This window comes from Penicillium diatomitis (assembly GCF_028827545.1).
Source record: "Penicillium diatomitis strain IBT 30728 chromosome Unknown utg000013l_segment0_segment0, whole genome shotgun sequence".
In the NCBI taxonomy this organism is placed as follows: Eukaryota; Fungi; Ascomycota; class Eurotiomycetes; order Eurotiales; family Aspergillaceae; genus Penicillium; species Penicillium diatomitis.
In genome coordinates, this window is record NW_026623185.1 from 488,037 (window position 1) to 506,396 (window position 18,360).

General features: G+C 45.5%; 1 protein-coding gene across 1 annotated transcript; it reads left to right on the plus strand.

Moving 5' to 3' along the window:
• Window positions 1-4,783: 4,783 nt before the first annotated feature.
• N7539_008585 (PaaI family thioesterase) lies at window positions 4,784-5,398 on the plus strand (the record flags this gene model as incomplete). Its single annotated transcript, XM_056938180.1, has 1 exon — window positions 4,784-5,398. The coding sequence occupies one exon, from the start codon at window positions 4,784-4,786 to the stop codon at window positions 5,396-5,398; it is 615 nt and encodes a 204-aa protein (XP_056786562.1).
• Between the last annotated feature and the right edge of the window lie 12,962 nt (window positions 5,399-18,360).

The following is an 18,360-nucleotide window of genomic DNA, read 5'->3' on the forward strand; positions in this document are numbered from 1 at the left end:
AAATGTGAGACTCGGGGCAGCTAGAAACCAATACATTGACGGAAATTTCTCATCTCGTCGGTAGGCTGGAGTTTCTTTATGTATCTTTGCGGATGTTCAGGCGCCATTCAGGTTACTGGCTTTGCTACTTGCTTGATTGCCGAAATGCCGACGATAATTGCTTTGTCATTATCGGGCAACATTTAACGGTCGGAGATTAGGGGAACAACTTCCAGAGGTCTCTATATACACGGGTTTTCGATACGTGCGTTATGGATATTTTGTATCAAACATTAGGAAGGTGAGTGTAAAAAACGAGCCATGAGGAGAAACCCTTCAACTGTTGGTCGATACGTCGGAAGAGCCTCAAGGGGCGAAGGACCAGACGACAATCGAGGGCTACATTAAAACTGAGTAAGGGAGATGACTTTTATCACTAGGGTATTGCCTTGAAAATGTCACACTTCCACTACTGCTTGACGACAGACTTTATCTTATAAAATGGGAGAACTCTGGACAACACTTCGCTGTCATGTTGGTCGCCGACTCACTTAAAAGTTCGTTGGCAGGATTTGAGGTTGTTTACACAAGTAAGCACCACAAATCCCTCGCGGGCAAGGTTTAGTAGTTATTTTCATCCCTGTATAGTCTGTGCGTGTTATTAGCTTCTCTCAAAGTCAACTTGGGTTGTAAACGTAGGTCTTATTATCCAAGATAGACCACATATAAATATCTGCAGCCGGGTTCGCCAGGAATGAATGAATAAAATACTCGGAAATGCACACCGCCCCCCACTTCTTCAGGTTCATCGCCCAGGAAGTGCCCATTGAGGTTCTGATGCTCCAAACTAAAATATGTTTCCGACGATTAGGCAATTTTTCTACGACGAAAAAGAGGCCAAAAATACTTTATCCGCTCCTTGAACAACTACAGGGCCTTCTAGAATCATCAATTTGCCTACCGACCCCGAAGAGTCATTTTCATTTTATACGTCAACTTTATCTTATCTTGCATGACGTGAATTTTCTCATTGGGCTTTACGAAAACGCTGAGAATCTCAGTCCCTCTTCTCTTTCCGTGATTATTCAAACCCAATCAGAGGGGAATGAATATAGTTCTGAGCGACTCAAATCATTGACGTCAAGATTTGATTTCCGGTTGGGCTGGTTCAACGTTCCGGCGATTGTTAAGTATGCGCTTGAATATAACCAGGGCGTGTTGTACCAACATCTTCAAACGGCGGAGCTAATTAATGTGACTGATACATACTCCCATCAAGAATTTTTCAATGCTGCTCATAAAATCCCCTGCCAATTAATGTGGAAAAGCAATGGATGCACTGGTGCGCAACCCCCGAAGTCATGTCTGTAGAACGCCTAGCTCTCGAATTTTGCTAGAAATCCGGTCGTCTCTGCATTAGAGAGATATCTCCCAGTGAAAATTACCAGTATTCAATCTTTGATATTGTTTTCTGAATTTAGTTTTCTGAATTTGTGCAATTGATCAGGTATAATAAGAATTGAGATGTGGATACCGTGCCGCTCTTTTCACTTTGTTTAACATGGAGATTTCCGAGGTCCTGCCGCTGGTGAATGCCCTGTGAACTACTAATCATTGGCTTTACCTTCTCCCTCAAATTCAAATTCGAACACATTTTCGTAATTCGTAAATTCGAAGGCGATCGTTTTAATGTATAAAACAAGTTCTATTACCACAGCCTAACCGCTTTCCCATGCAGTGAACGGATAATCGACCTTTGAGGGAGGCTTCGCACTATGCTGACGCGTAGCGCTTTCTCGTTTAAGGCGAGGTATCGGACCTCCTTTGCATTCCCCGTGATATGTACGCCGCTGCGTCGTGGTTGCTCGGCACTGTACAAAGACGTTAAATTATTTTTCAGTGTTTACGGAGATTACTTCCTCTTTTCATGTTGGCTTAGCACCTGTCATGTGAAAGAATAGAAGGGTATTTTCTGTGCCATATCTTGCACGATTCCTTCTTTCTCTTTCTCTGTATCTTCTGAATGTGATTCTTTTCTATTATCTCGTCTCTCTCTGTCTCTCTCTCTCTCTCTCTCTCTCTCTCTCCCTCTTTTGCCTGTACGAAGGCCTGGCCTCCTATCCCCCGCCGATCAGAGTAAAGCCTTGCCTCAAGCTTTGATTCACCCTTGCTATCCACGGGCCAAAAAGCAGTGGACTGCTTATGTACGTACTTCAAGATGTATGATCGTGCATGTGGCTTTATTTCAACCTCCATCGTAAAGGCTCATTTATAATACTATATATTAATTCTCCCTGTGCATCGATCGACTGGGAATACCTTACACCCGAGGTGCAGGAAGGAATCAGTCGAATGGGCAGAACGATCAATGACCATGCCTCATGTAAAAGTCTGGGTGTTGGTCAGCCGATCACTAAGCTAGTGTTACCAAATCACTTGTTGGTGGCATGAAGCGTAAATGCATCAAGCAATTGGAAGAAAAATATCATGACGATATGAATTGACATACCTACACAATTGACTACCTATATACATCCTACTAGGCAAAAGAAATACACTTGGCCTACATTTCAGCACAAGCAGATAGTAAGAGGGAAGGAAGGGGTTCCTGCTGACTCCCTACGCAGGGGAAACACCCTAGGCAATTATAAACTTACTGGATGAATATACTTCAAATATTAAGAGTTATAAGGATCCTGGTCTTTGAAAATGGACAGATCCAAGTAATAATGGTGGAGGTAGTTGGTCATACGTTACAGGGATATATCGGGAGACAGGCTGTATTGCTGTATGATAGCTAAGTATTGTCTTGTTATGAAATCCAGAGTCCTATTGTTATGCTCGTGATATTTCGGTACTTAGAAACAGGAGAAGGGGTGGTCACTATGCCAGCCCCACCTAGGGAACGCGGGTTAGAGCTTTCGATCTAGGGAAAAAGCGGTCGCCCTTGCATTACCGTCGCAGGCACACTTCGGGAACAGGACGTACTGCAATAGTAACAAACCGTGTGTAGCATGACTAGCTCATACCAGCCCATATCAGCTCATACCTAGTTACTCATGCACTCGGTCAAGCAAGAAGAAGTGATTATGAGAGTCGCCCCTTTCATACTCTCATCCTCAGAAACCCTCTGTGATTCAAAGGCGGGCTCATCCCTGTAACCGAAGAATTAGGAATCTGAGAAAAGGTCTCGACCGATCGAAATTTAACGCCCCACCGGATTGGCGAAGAAAAGCAAATAATGACACAAATGAGGCTGGGCGCTAAACCGCTTCAGGCGTATTTAGAAATAGGATTCTGGTCCGCGGACCGCGATAGACTAAAACTAAGGGATGATAGAGATCACTATAGGATGGAAATTTCAGAATAATACCGTAGCAGACAAGACTCACAGACTGGATTTGAAACTCTACATGGTGTGGCGGTATGACTACAGGCGTACGAACGTCAATGTTACACTCCGACCTCCACCTAGGTCCCAGGTACACGCCCTAAAGTCGCCACCGTGGATAGTCATGTCCGAGCCAGAAAAGATTCTAGTCACCTCTGCCCATTGTCGGTCTTTCGGCCATTGCCGCTGCCGAGTCATTCGGTCGATAGTCCGTATGGGTTTTAAGACTAGCGCCTCAAGCTACCAGTCAGATACTGGATGAATTGTCGATCCGACAGCTGCGTTTCGTAGAGTCAGGGTCACTAAAATCTCGCGAATACACTCTTGCATCTATATACAATTTCAGACGACATTAAACGCCCGGAGCCGAGAACGCGGATTCGATTTTCGATTTGCTAGCATAGTGAGCTGGCTATATCGACACGACTGCTAGCTGCTCGAAATTTAGGACCCCGTCAATTGAAAGCGATCAGGGATCCGGGTTATCCATGATATGAAAAGTTGCGAGCACCCACCACAAAGCTTTCAGACTCAAACGCCATTATATGTTGGACTACTACTTGGCTGAATCGTGGCTTGAGCGATAATTTGACATTCCCACCTATGCAATCACGTTTCCATTCGATATTTTTGCGGTAATTTTGAGCATCTTTAGACAAATGACCAAGTTTGACGTATTGCTTTATACAATCGAGATATCACTACTGCAATGCGTAATGTCTAAATGAATCATCATACCATACTTCGGGGTGCATCCATAGAGATATGTTCTCGAACGAATGTAGTGTGATTACAAAGTATCACCTGATATTTAGTTAGGACGCAGATACTCAATAGACTAAGATGTTTGTCACGGCGCAAGTCATACGTGGTGACTCAAGACGATTCACGATCGAATCGACCCCGCGTCGTCTTAGGGTAACAACCCCAAGAGCTCTGTGTGGGGCTGTGGGGACTCGGTACGTGGAACCTCTATGTATATATTGTGGGAACTGGTGGAGCCTGCCAGACCCCAAGATTCAGTCTTTGAAATCAGACCCCATAGACTTGGACTCTCTGCCTAGCCAACAGGTCCTCTGTCCTGCGATACAGACCCCTTAACAATGTTCAAGAGCTTAGGATGTGTTTTTGCTTTCTTTCGCCCCTGACCGAAAGGAGGTCGACCGCCACCACATTTATCTATGAACACTGCTCCGAGTCGATAGTGCATAATAGTATCCTCATTGCTCATAAGAAGTACCGCATCTTATCGTTACACGATGAATATTCGAACAATTTCAACGTGATTGCTAACAGTGGTTATCAACGTGTGCGCGCATAAATATCTAGGGCGGTGGTACTCGCTTGTTGTTGTTTTCAACCTTTCCAATCCCTTTCCATCACCACAGTCTGCTAGAATCCAACAAAACAATAATGAGCTCATTGTTGCGAATGACCGGCGTCTTGTCCCACTCCAGTCTGATTCGAACAAGTGGTAAAGGAATATGCTTGGCGCGCAGGTCAGCATGCCTGATCGTTTACCCAGTCGCCCGGTCGCGTTCCCGTTCCGGCGTTATAATCCATAAGCCGATTCGAGATGTGTGTTCATCATCGACACCCTCGTCCTCCCAAACAAAGCCGTTGGACTCGGGTCATCTCTACGGAGAGCTTCTTGCGGGATATCGGCCCGACTTCAGCGATATCGATGGAAGTCGACATGCAACAGTACATCTTGATCTAAATGCGAAGCAGAGGATCTGTTATTATCCGCGCAAAGTACATGGTGGATATCAGGCATTCCTTCTGGATCAGCTTTTCGCAGACTGCTGCAATCCCGCAGTTACGGCGAGCTTGACAGTTGACTACAAGAAACCGATTCACCCGGACGCGACGCTGATTTTGCGTGCATGGCCGGTGAAAGCTGAGGGCCGGAAGATTTACATGGAAGGGAGCATCAAGATGGCAGATCCGGTTTCCGGTGAGATGGTGGTAGCAGCTCGCGCAACTGCAGTTTTTGTTTTTGGAAAAAGCAAGCGTTCAGTTGACTAAGCGATCCAATCAAAGTTACTAACGTAATTCACAGCCATCTCGGCCACACGGTCAAGTCGGCCACCCCAAACACCATACTGAAGGCGATTTTTCACATCTTCATACCTCAACAACCATAGATTATTTTTACTTAAATATTAGGATATAGGCTTCCCTTGGAATACAAAATAATATAACGCAGATTTAGCCAGTTTAGATGATTATTTCAATGCTTTACGAGAAAATACGGCGTAATTTTGACGTCGTGGACATAAGTATGTAGATCTCTACTAATACTTCTAGTAAATTTCCCATACCCCGCGGATAGGGCGTAAATACCATCTAGATGATACAATTCTAATATCGTTTCATAAATAGATGTTGTTGTTGAGATATGAAGATGTGAAAAATCGCCTTCAGTATGGTGTTTGGGGTGGCCGACTTGACCGTGTGGCCGAGATGGCTGTGAATTACGTTAACTAACTAGTTAGTTTTTTAGCCAATGTTTAGCTAACTAATGAATAAGGCATTTTGACTGCCTCGACGTCTCAGTATTTGAAATTATTATCTTCTGATTTTCGGTTTACAGTATGTCACAAACACCGCAAACTCAAAGCCAAAAAAGCCTAGTGAACATGCTTCTATCATAGTACCTAGTAGCTGGTGGCTCTCCTGGGGGTCTTAGGCGTACGATGCAGGGAAATTGAAAGGTGCGACCGTGTTAGTATCGATCGAGGATCGTAGATAGAGAGAAAAGCAAGTCATGCTTCCAGCTGTAGCTGGGCTTTTACCCTAAGATTGCCCGAAAATCTCGCGTCACAAGTAGAGTATTACTGAAATTTGCTGATCAAACAAAGATCGGATATGCAGGGTTTGAGTTAAGGGGATTAAATTGAAACATGAAAATCACATCCTGCCTTCAGCGTGGCTCCTTTTCTACCGAACAGTTTCCGGAGGCGCAAGCACGGGTTCGGAAAAACATTATTCCATTAACTCACCCGCCCTCTTCAGGAGCGCACATAGCCAGTGAGTTGGGTTATCATGCGGGGGTGTCATGTTAGCATGTCATGCGTCAGGCACGAGAGCGCGATCTACCACACGGAGTATGGCTCGGTATCGACATTGAAACAACAATCACAAAGTTGGTATTTCATAATCCATCATACGCCCAAGAAACATGCCGACTGCACTCGACAATTTCCGCTGGGCGGCGCTTACAGCAATGTGAAAACGACAGACGAGCTCGACTCCGCGTTGATACAAAATACGGAGACGAGGGCATGTTCATTTGGGTCGGCTGGGTTGACATTCCACAATGCATACGTCTTCAGGTATATCAAGCTTTGACTGATAGAGCGGGATCCATATGCAGGACGTCTAGCTGCTTCATGTGCAAGGCTAGATGTTACCGACGGGTGCCCCGAAGAGTTCACGGTTGCATGCCTTTTCCGCACGCCTTTTGATATCTTCGCGAGGTAGTCATAAGGATCATCTCGTTCATAAATACGGCGGCTCTTGTGACAGAATCGATGCGTAGCTTAGTTGCCAAGTCTAAATTGAAGAGACTGTAAAGGAGACGTTCCAATACCGCCGCTTGCTCGGGTCGATATATGGATGCTCTCACGGGACTCGCCCTGTTCTTCAGTCATTGCCGAAGCTTAGGTTCCCTCCATACGTGCCATAGCAAGCAGCGCCGTCGCCCCGTTAACAACTCCTAGACCATGAATAAATAATAGCTGAGAACAGAACAAGTAGAAAGCGCCAAGATCCTCATACAAATGACAATTCTCCTATCGATGACATGAGCGCCTCGCCATACTAGCAGTCGAAATATCGCAGCGTGTGGTAAAGACAACGCCAGCATTGATTCCCCGTGGGAGTCGGGTGTATCTGGATTCGCTCCATTGTCAAGGAGGAGTTCAACAATCATGGTGTATCCACCCTGGATTGCCCAAAACAAGGGCCCCATCTCCGCTCGGTGCCCGGGCGGGGGAATGGGGCTCGCATCCCACTTTAGGAGTAATTGTACAACTCGGTAGTGACCGTTTGCGGCTGCTCTGCATAAGGGATACACTCTTTTCGAGGGCCATGATATGGCTTCATCTTGCGCGATTACATCCACCGGGCATTCAAGGATCAGCAGTCGATGCACAAAATCCTCCCAGCCGCAAGCAGCAGCTATGGAAATCAGTAAAGCGCGGACGTTCTCACTTTCCAGCTCAATCATTGCGTCCAACTCCAGGGCCCCCGAAGAAATTCAGCCACTTCGTAATGCTTGCCACTTACAGCCACCTGTAATGGCAGTAATCGAAGTACGGGCGTGGGTTCAAGCTTCGAAAATGCCCCATATTCACGAAGCAGTTTCAAGGACGCAAGATGGCCGCACCTTGCAGCGCAGCAGATCAACGATTCTTCGGGGAAGGCCTGTGCGTGGAGATCAGCTCCCGCCAAAAGCAGACACTTCGCCAGGCTGATATGTTTATTGCATATGGCGTGAAATAGCGGAGAGTGGTCATTGCGATCTAACGCTTCGATATCACACTGGGCTTCTATCAAGAGTTCCGCGAATTTTAGATACCCACACTCTGCAGCGATTGACAAGGCTGTCTGGCCTAAATCAATTGTACGCGAATTAATACATGCCATCAGAGGCGTCGACGGCTGACCATTGTCGTCAACGGATCGGATGGTGATATGTGGAAGCCTGTTGGTAATGTCCTCTCTGCCGAGACGAGTACAGGCAGATCCAGATACAGAAGTGCCCATTATCGCCTTTACAGCTGATGGGTGTTCCCGGTCATTGATAGTTGCCTGGCGCTGGCAACATGCGTCCAAGACCTTTGTTGCAGTTTCGACACGACCCTGACGCGCTGCCCAGAGCAGAGCGGTACTATCAGAATAGCGAACATTGTGCTGGTACAGACTACGATCGAGTAATGAGTGAAGGTGTCTGCAGACTTGCGAGAACGCATTGATGTCCAGCTCTTTTCCAAGATAACTGGCAATATGAAGCAAAATCTCATTAGGAAGGTTCATGAGCTTCATCGGAAGGTAGCAGTCACAAGTTCACAACGATTGATATATCGCACGCGATTGGAGCTCTGGTCACCGAACCCATCTCAGATATGATATACCATGCGGTCCATGCCGCCCGCTAAGTGTTCTAAAATACCGTGGTAGCATAGTTGCGTAACCGTGCCGCAGCGGGTATGGTACTTGATAGAACACGCCAACACGGTCCCTCTCAGTTCTCAACGTCTTTTGTCGAGTACCGTACGGTGTACCCGATGCGGCACTGTTGCGCAACCGTGTTACTACGGTGTTCGAAATTCCTGGAGCTTTGGGTAGAGAATAAATATTTAAATATAGATTTCCTGAATTTTACTAGGCATTGAAATTAAAGGATTTACTGTTCTACGAATCGAAACCCAAACCTTAACTTCCTTAAGTAATACTTTGTATTTTTATTTGTCATCAAGAAATGAGGATAGGGGTTTAGGATTACTACCGACTATACTATTTGGATGAGGTCTAAGTTGAGTGTGTTGGATAAGATCTAAGTTGAGTTACTGAGTAGTCTGAGACTCTGAGTGTGTTGATTGTTGGATGAGGTCTAGCTTTCTGACTTTCCTAAGTTGAGTGTGTTGGATAAGGTCTCCGTCTAATTTGAGTGTGTAACGTCACTAACGTGTTGGATAAGGTCTAGGTTGACTCGTTGAGTACGTTAGATGAGGTCTAAGTTGAGTCTCTCGGGTCACTTGGGTGAGGTGTTTAAGAGTAGTGGCTAGGTGGTTATAGTTCTTTAGTTATATTACGGTGCCGTACTGGGTACGGTACTCTTCAACCCTTGTATATACTAGTGAACGCAAATTAGAGCCAAAACAAATGAAAAACAACGACTTTCAAATTAGAAACGTTCTTAATTAATCAAAACCAAATTTTTGACCATGATGCGAATTAAAGATGTACTAATATTGTTATATATTACGTACGTACTAAATATGCACGTGACTATATACTTTGCCAAAGAAAAGACACCGCGGTTCGAACCCGCGCCCTTCATCAGATTATATCACTATTACTTGTTACTAGTACTAAATAGACTGCAGGGGCCAATTTGAGCTTCGGCCAGAATTTTGAGTATATAAAGTCTATTTGAATTAATTCCCTACGGAGGATCTATTAATCTTTGAATAATATTAATAATATTGATGATGTTGATGATGAAGTCCGTAGACCGCGTATACCAGAGTTATGGAAGAATCAGATATATATTTTTGATATGAGTACGCGCCACACGCGGATATAACCAAGTACCGGTAGATAAGCTGATAAAGTGGGTGGTATAGCCTTCGCTGGACTATTTCATTGAAGTTATAGAATCCTTGGTGAATACCACATTTTAAGAGGTTTTGTAAAGAGGAGGCTGAGTACGTATGATAATCGAAATGTATTTAGCGTACGCTTCATTCTTCAATAGAAGATTCCAAGCGATGATACACAGCACCACTGGTGGCGCCATTCGTATCTCTGTCACAGGGTATTCATTCTCCAGAGGCGGTAGGAGTCAGAAATATCTCTTTCACGCCTCAAGGTGCAGACTGCAGAGCAACTTTTTCCAATGGCTCAGTCAGCTCGGACAGGGGGTCCGTGGGAGTCTTGGTCTACCTCGCATCCAATATAACCATTGCTAATTTCTCTTTCGCGTCAACTCAATGGCGCTCGAGGGAATCCCTAACTACTCGTTCCCTGGCATTGGCGATACTGGTGATAAGCAAGGCCAAGACTGAGTCTGGGGATTCAAGCGAGGCGTAATGGTCAATCAGCTGTCCAAATCCCCAATTTGGTATCAGCGTTGTTGTCCAGGTGGGAACTTGAAGGTGACAGCCTAGTTGACGCGGGACCCCGTCCTACACACGTGATACACGATTAGATGCACACGTGACCCCGATGGAGTAGCTATTGCCCCTCGAGTAGTTCACAGTCTTAGAAGAATCCATCTCTTTTCGTTCCAACCACTCAATACTAGTCATCACCACCTGTTCAAGAATGCGCTGGTTCCCTCTCAATGTCTCCTGTGCTTGATCTGCCCGCTGCGCGCACTGGGAATGGCCGGCCCGAGATTTCACAGGCTGAAATTTCAATTCCTGAATTTCCCGATAGGATCCTTGGAGTAGTCCCTCCAAGTGTTCGATTCTTTTTTGGGCATATTTTCTCCTTTCCTTCTGCGTTTCGCGGTGTTTTCTCTGCGCCTCTCTTTGTTCTGATAATTCTGCGATCAACGAACGACGATTAGCACATATGATCACGGGACTCGTATCGTTTTCCTATTCAACTTTATACGTTTACCATTGTCGCGTCCTTCTGTGTTGGTATCATGGCTGGCTACCATCATGACTCATGAGTTGAATCTTTTTCCAGGTTTTGAATTACAAGAGTTGCGGACTACTTGGAAATATTGACCAGTGCTGGGATTTCTGGGCGCGATGACCGTCTTTTCAAGTCACAAGATATTCTTGAGACTAGTACAGGTCTATGGAGAGGTATTAGCGGACGGACCCAATAGGGTACTCGGGGTCGTCGTCGTTATAGGGCGCAAAAAATCATATTTTATCTAATAATTTTACTTAATTTTCATTTCACATTGATGATTTTCTCAAGTGGGTAGCGCCCCCGGTCATGCGCATTTTAATACAAACTAGAACGGCATTCTTCCAACTACCTTCTGTTGGAAACCTGATATTACTAAAAAAGATCTTAGGCACGAAAACGAGGTGTTAAGAATTTAAGTATGCCATTTCCTATTATATGTAGTAGACTATTCCGGCTCAAAAACACGCCTGGTCCCTGATGCATCATGGCGCCCTGAGGGACATGCGAACACTGCGAGAAACAGGTTAGGTATACCAACCAGGGAGAAGGCATTCGCCAAGAGCGTTCTAAGTGGAAATGGCAGATTGTGAATTACCTCTCCTCCAGCAGGGATTAGTACAAGGTTCTAAAATCCTGCGATACCTCCCACGCTCGGTCTGACAAGACTGATGGAAGGGAAGCTTCCTACTTTTCCCACCGGCCTAAGATTGCCTAGCGTCACAGGCCCTACACGAGGATATAGGTATTATTGCAAATTCACTAATCACCTTCACGCTGACTGCTATTGCTTTCCTGCCAATCTTCTTTGTGCCATTTGCGGAAACAAGACAACATATCTCGATTATCTGTAATAGGTTAATGACATCAATACACTCCGTTCTTGCCGTTATTGACATTATTGGGCATAATTTGTTTGAGTGCAGACACCTCGGAATCTTGAATATTGGACTGCACCTGGTATACGGGATGCAAAGAAACATGTTCATCACGGCAGCGCTTGTGATCGCAGGATGGCAGACCCTTTGTTTTCTCTTAGCAGAGTTTCTTCTTTCGCGATCGGCTGGCTCTAACAAGACAATGTTTACCCCACTCCAGCGTTCGAATACTGTGAGGAAGGAATCTCAACACTTGAGCGTTCAAGACGTGTCGCCGGATCACGGTTCGGTGCCTAGGGATACAGATTCGCTAGAAAATGTAGTCTGGGGCGAACATCCATTCTTGTTGCTTGAAATATTTCACGACAGTAATAGTCAACATTGCCAGGACTAGTCCTGTGATCCCACTTTTTGACAAAATACCTTAGATAGATCATCGTATCTTTTCTCGAATTCAAACTTCGATGATGCTGAAGACCTGAGAGAATGAACCACCTCGGTACAGCCTACCAAAAGTCCGAGCTCTTGCTCAGGAATCACTCGATTCTTGTTAGACTTCCGAGAAGGGGGTGGCGCAAGGTTCATAATGACGACATCGTTAATGTGATTCCTGCTCCAGTTAATTCCTACCTTACAGGTACCAACACCGAAAATTCAAGGTCATGCCAAGAATACTCGTCCTGTACAAGGAAACAATCAAATGGCATGAAGTTTATGTTAAAATGAAAAGGACTTTGCCTACATAGACGCGAAAGACTCTTTTCCTATTGCCTTGTACAGTAGCATAGTACCCACTTCATAGAGATTTGGCTGAAAGGGTTGTTTTAGTACAGTTGTAGCAGTTGTGACGCTGGCGGGCTAGGGTTTGGTATAGGGCTTAGAGGCAGCGAGGAACATTGGGTGCAGTGTTTGGCGAAGAGGCAAAATAGACATGTAGGGGTCAAAAGATGGAAAGAGGAAAGATCGCCAAGAGGGAACCTTTAGTCCTTCACCTTCCGTTTGACTACTACCTAACCACTCAAAAAAAAGAGGCAATTTCTGCCAACAAGTTACCCGTGTAGGTAGCTATATGGGAATGTCTTGATTAAGATACTATGGGGATTGTGAAAATTAATCTAGATATCTCCATCTTGTGATTTTTGGAGAAGGAGACATGCCGACCGAGAAAGACGACTATAAATAGGACACTCTTTTGGCAGCAATACTTATGTCTAGGACGTGCGTCAAGCCGAAGAGAAGATAAACTTCTCATATCATTAACAAAAACCTGAGAGTTCACGAAGTTGGTGCACACTAGACTTACACCATGGCCCTGCTTCACGTCGCCGCGTGGGAGGAATCTCTAGGCTTATACTTGGTGAAATATAATGATATAACGCCGGACTCCGAAAAAGCCACAACAGCCCATCCCAAAGATAGAAATTTGTGGAGGGAAACTTGAATCATGAAATCTTTCAATGACACGAAGCTCATCGAGAACGTTCTCATCATAATAGTATCTCAAAGCGACAATGAAAAGACGCAATGTTGCGGTCAACAACTCCACAAAGATCCAAAACCACAACGGCTTAAGGTTACAGGAGTTCGAATGACTTGTTTGAACGGAAATTACGGAATATCACGTATACGGGCAATCGCCGAATCTAACGTCCTAGAAAAAACAAATGGGTTTGGATATGCGTATCTGTTCCTTGACAGTGAGCGCTACGCCTTCTGGGCTCCTACGCCCTGTGGATTCTTTTCAGCGGTTAAGCTATCTGAGATGAAAAGCTATGAATGAGGACGAAAACTCTTATGTTACTTGGAGGGTCCCTCACTATAACTCTTCAAACGTGTCTGAAATTCGCCTCTATCTTCAACATAGAGATGACCTTACCACAAGAGGCAAGACGAAAAAGCCAAAATATTTGATCCGCATCAGTGAATCGAAAGGTCAGAGGGTCTTGAGAAGTTGTGACAGGCTTGGCCCTATATACGAAAAATTTCAACAGGAACTCCCTAAGAAGCTGCGTGGAACATTGGAAAGCCAAGCAAAAAAGTACTATACAACAAGATGCGAGCTGGTGAGTACCCTCAAGCTTCTAACGCACGAATCGGTTAGGCTAAAATATCCTAAATAGTCAATCAAGAGATACTAGAATGATTAAATTCTCGGCTTCTAGTGTCGTTCACGCGAGCGAGTCAATTAACTTCAGAAAGGTCAGGATTGGAGGATTGCTCTCGTTAATGATGCCCACGGCGTCGATCTTAAAGAACGCCAAGGTTGCTTTGTCAAGCGTCTCAAGAGAAGCACCCTATATAGGAGATTGTATGTCCGTGGTTAGTGCCTAGCTAGGTGATCAATTAGAGGTTGATTTTATTCCCGGCGACAATGAACACATCGTTCTTGGTGTTTGTAGCATCCATGCGGCGAATGATGCCCGGGGGGTGGCGGACAAAGCGTCAGACATGTCTATGAAACCGAAGATTCGTCTTTGCGTGTAGCAGTACTCAGGTAGTAAAAGCAATCAAATTTCTATGGCTTCTCTATTTCGAATATTCTCGATCATCCATGGGATAACAAGTATGACTCGAATGGACTGATCGGATGAACTTGTCGCCTTCATTGACGTTTCACATAGAGCAATAATTAGATAGTGTAGTGGGGGATTTGGTTACATGTGCTTAGAGTGGTTCTCTTGTAGAGGTAAGGATGCCTGATGGCCTTATGGTCGGGAGACGTTATTTAGTCTTTACGATGCGGGATTGAGAACATCATCAACCACCTCTCGGTCTGATCATCAGTTTGGTCGGAAGGTCGGAGACAGTCTTTACAGTCAAGTTCTTTTCACTTATAATGTCAACACTCTTTCAATCTCTTCTTGCCTACCGTACGGCGACCTTCAGAGAGTCCAGGACTTACGTGCTTGTGGGTTTGGTATAGTTCCTCTATGACTCGACCTGTCTGGTGAGATCAGACTGCCGTGAGCTTACCCCTCTTCAATAGGTAGGAAAGCGAGCTAGTATGCTAGCCGCGATAAGACAGCACAAGTAAGATCTCTTCACTATTTTATGCTCTAATTAAGACTTCGAATCGGAGATTTTGAACCAAGTCTTGGACCACTATCGGTGTGCTGAAACTGACCTATAATTTTCAAGAGTATAAAGTCTAAAACCATGTGAGTAACAGATAGGTAAGCCGTTGCACTCAAGCACCGCCAGATCCAACAGTGATATCTATCTTACATCTCTCATTGTCTGGGTTTGTCATTGATATATTTCGTTGTTTTTTGGTAGTGACGAGCTATATACTGGCCCGAGCATTTCATCGTGGCTTCATTACCGTTGCACAAATGAAACAACATCACGCTAAAGACCATTGACCCCCTTACACTATGATACACAATTACTTCTGTTAAACTAGTAGGTCTCTCTCTGCAACTTCACAACTCTCCATGAGATTGACTGTCCAACCTAGCCCGAGCAGATCACCACATCTGAAAGCCCAAAAGTGTGAAAGGGTGAAAGGTCGGCGTCGTAATCTTTGACGAGTATAAAGTCTCTTTGTATCATGCGTGCTCAGATTTGAATCCACCAAAGCATATCACAAATCTGAATTACGGATGGTTGATCTTAGGATTGATCGTTACATCCGAGCCGAGTGAGTACTTTTCAAACTTTTCGAACTGAAAAGGCTTACCTTAGGCAATGGATTACGGTCAGAATTTTCTTGCCGGCCATTCTGGTAGCGCCTTTACGACAACACTCATGGGGACCGAAGGAGAATACAGTTATACCGTCGATGAGACCCGTTCAGCGTTTGCAAGGCGTGTTCAGGGACATATCCAGCCCTCGAATCTTGTCAGATTTGGCCTTACCTCCACACCCAATGATTTGTATCACCGATGTCTGAAAAGGCCTTCCAGGGTACACACATTCCACTTCCTTCATCACACCGCGCAGGATCTCTTCCACGTGCCGTAAGTAACGTTGAAAGATTTCGGCAGATTGACTGTGCCTTACCTTTTCTATTGGTCAATGGAACAAGTCACTACATTGGGAGAATTTTATCGCCGTAGAGCATTAAAATTTCCCGATTCATCTTGAATTCTCAGCCTCTGGACGCTCAGCCTATGAGCAGCTCCACAAAGGCTACCTACTAGGCGATCGAGCTTCCCTGCGAGCATCCTTACCAGGCTTTCCATGTATTAACTACTACAATCCCCTTGAGTCATCCTAAGTAATGATAGACAGCTCTTGTGTCGAAGAGAAGTCGTAACGTAGAATGCAAATTCTTCATGGAAAGATTCTGGTTTCAAATCTATACATATTTGATATTTATGTCGTGAAGTATCATGTCTGGCCTCTTCGAGGTTGAACTAGGCATGCAAAAGTCAAATAGCACTTACGATCAATTAATTTCGCTCTACGTCTTTGGAAAGGCCTATACTTACTGCTGATGCTACATTACTAGGTAGATGAAACACAATCGCAGAGAGTGCGTGAACATGACATTGCAAGGAAACTTCTGGAGCAGATTGTGGATGGGAAGTACGCTCACATTCCATTTTTCAGGAGTGGCGCAAAAGATAAGATTAATTTCAGCAGACATCCAATCCTGTGTCGTCGGCTTCACTTACAGCGGCGACTTCATGAATTGAGGTGGTTTGAACGCTTCCCCTGAAGAACAGATTAGTCAACTGGTGGATCGACAGAACGTATCCTGTCAGGGCCTTCTTTTGATTTTGAATATGACACCTCTTTGAGCGATGCTGATACTCTGTATTGCAGGGAGACTTGTCAGCGAAGCATGTGTATGTAGACGATGATTTGACTTGCTGCGCTTTGTCACTGCTTGGTTTTCATTCCAGTCTCGAATTTATATTATGAAACTTGCATCCCTCAGCCAGAAGAAAATTGTATTGCTCCTCGAAACCTCGCTTGGGGAACCCTTTTTTTTTCTTTTCTTCTTTTTCCGATGTCACCCTCGAGTTGCCTGCCGCCCAAAGCAGAATCCACAATCACACAAGCCAACAATCTTCGTGATATTCCCCTTCCATAATTCTGCATGTCCGGGGATCTTTTGGCCCGGTACCTAGGTAACAGATAACACTATTCACATATCCAAACATATCGGATCTTGTCCAAAGAACGGCGACTTGCACCCAGTTCCCGTCGCAACAGCAATCACGTACCAGGCACGGCGACAGGCTCTTTTATTAATCTACGCAGTATACGTGTGTGGTACGTCTCCCTTGATGGTCGCGCATTGGCACTCTATATCCCCATCGAGATAGTCATCATCTAGTGCTCGCCCCGTTCTTCATAGCACCTAGTCCTACACTTGATGCATGGCGTATTTTACCTGACCTATCCAGGATCAGCAGGAGCCTCGCGTGAACGGACATGTCTTGCGATCTTACGGCTGGACGTTGCGTCCGCCCTAAGTCAGACGCCTTATATCGATCGAATTGCCCGATCTGTTCAACCGGCAGCCACTTTGACTTTCTTGATGGTATCAAAGTAGCAATTTACAAGTAGGCAAGTCTTACTGCAGAGAGATGCGCGCGAGCACGGAATATGAACCGAAGGGGTGTCCGCCGGTACAGAAACTAGTCAAACTACTAATGCTCGTCTACTCTATCACTATGTGCCAATGTGGGCCTCGAGTAATATTGTAGGCAGTAGGCACGGTACTTTCTGCAGGCCTAGACGGGACCTGACGCTGTCTTCGAATCGCGATAGAGTCCATCCGATATTGAAAGTGCCATGACAATTTCCATGAGTATATGACCGATCATAAACGACTCGAAGTTCGGAGCCCGCACGGTCGCGAGAAAGTACGAGGGGTAAGGCAAATCATCGCTTGAAAGGCCAAGTCACGAATTTTTTTTCGAGATCCAAGCGCAGGCTCGGTGGTTCGGTAAGGTCTACTGTAAGACTAGGACTAGGTTCCTGGTTCCCAGGTACAGTTCCTAGTTCCAACATATGGGCTGGGTCGTGTGGAGCCCGTAACATCGCCATCTACGATCCATCTGCAGTTGTGCGAAACAGTCTGTTGCTCTTGTTTCGATGGGACGTGACCTGACTACAGTCATGGACTCATGGTGAAGGTACATTGGGGCTTGGGTGGCCTGGTCGAGATCGGGAATACGTGCTCTTTGCCGTGGATGTCTTGGATGGCTCATACATGACTCTTTCACGAGAAAAACGGATACCTTTGGAAGTAAGCATGACAGGATCAATCCCGGTATACGCAGCGGTATGGAAGGCTTTGCCAACGGAGAAGCTTGAGTCAGGTCCGCGTACAATGCTGTCGAGGCTTATGGACACAGGGCAGCTCATCGAGGACATTCATCAATGATCCAGCGCACTAGCTCTGGCTCTTGGTTCGAAAACCAGCATCCAAACACCAATGCACAAAGCCACAATACGCAATCGCCAAAGCACATGAGCGATACAAGTGCTGCTCGGTGTTGAGTCCAGAACCGTGCCATCCGCCACAGTGGAGTCTCGATGCCCTTTATGGTCGTAATGCCTCGGGGACCTGGAACGGATATAGCCTCCTCCCGGGAACTTACCTTTTCCTTGGGGTCGCTTAGCAGGACCGGCGGTCTGGTAAGGTTATACCTACTGCGGGCCGGAGGGGGGGGGGGGGGTATTTCTCAGCCGTCGGTGTTTTGCGCAGGAACTACGTAAGTACGTAGTGGACCACGTCGGTGCTGAGGAAAGGCTGAACTTGTATGTCTTTCTGGA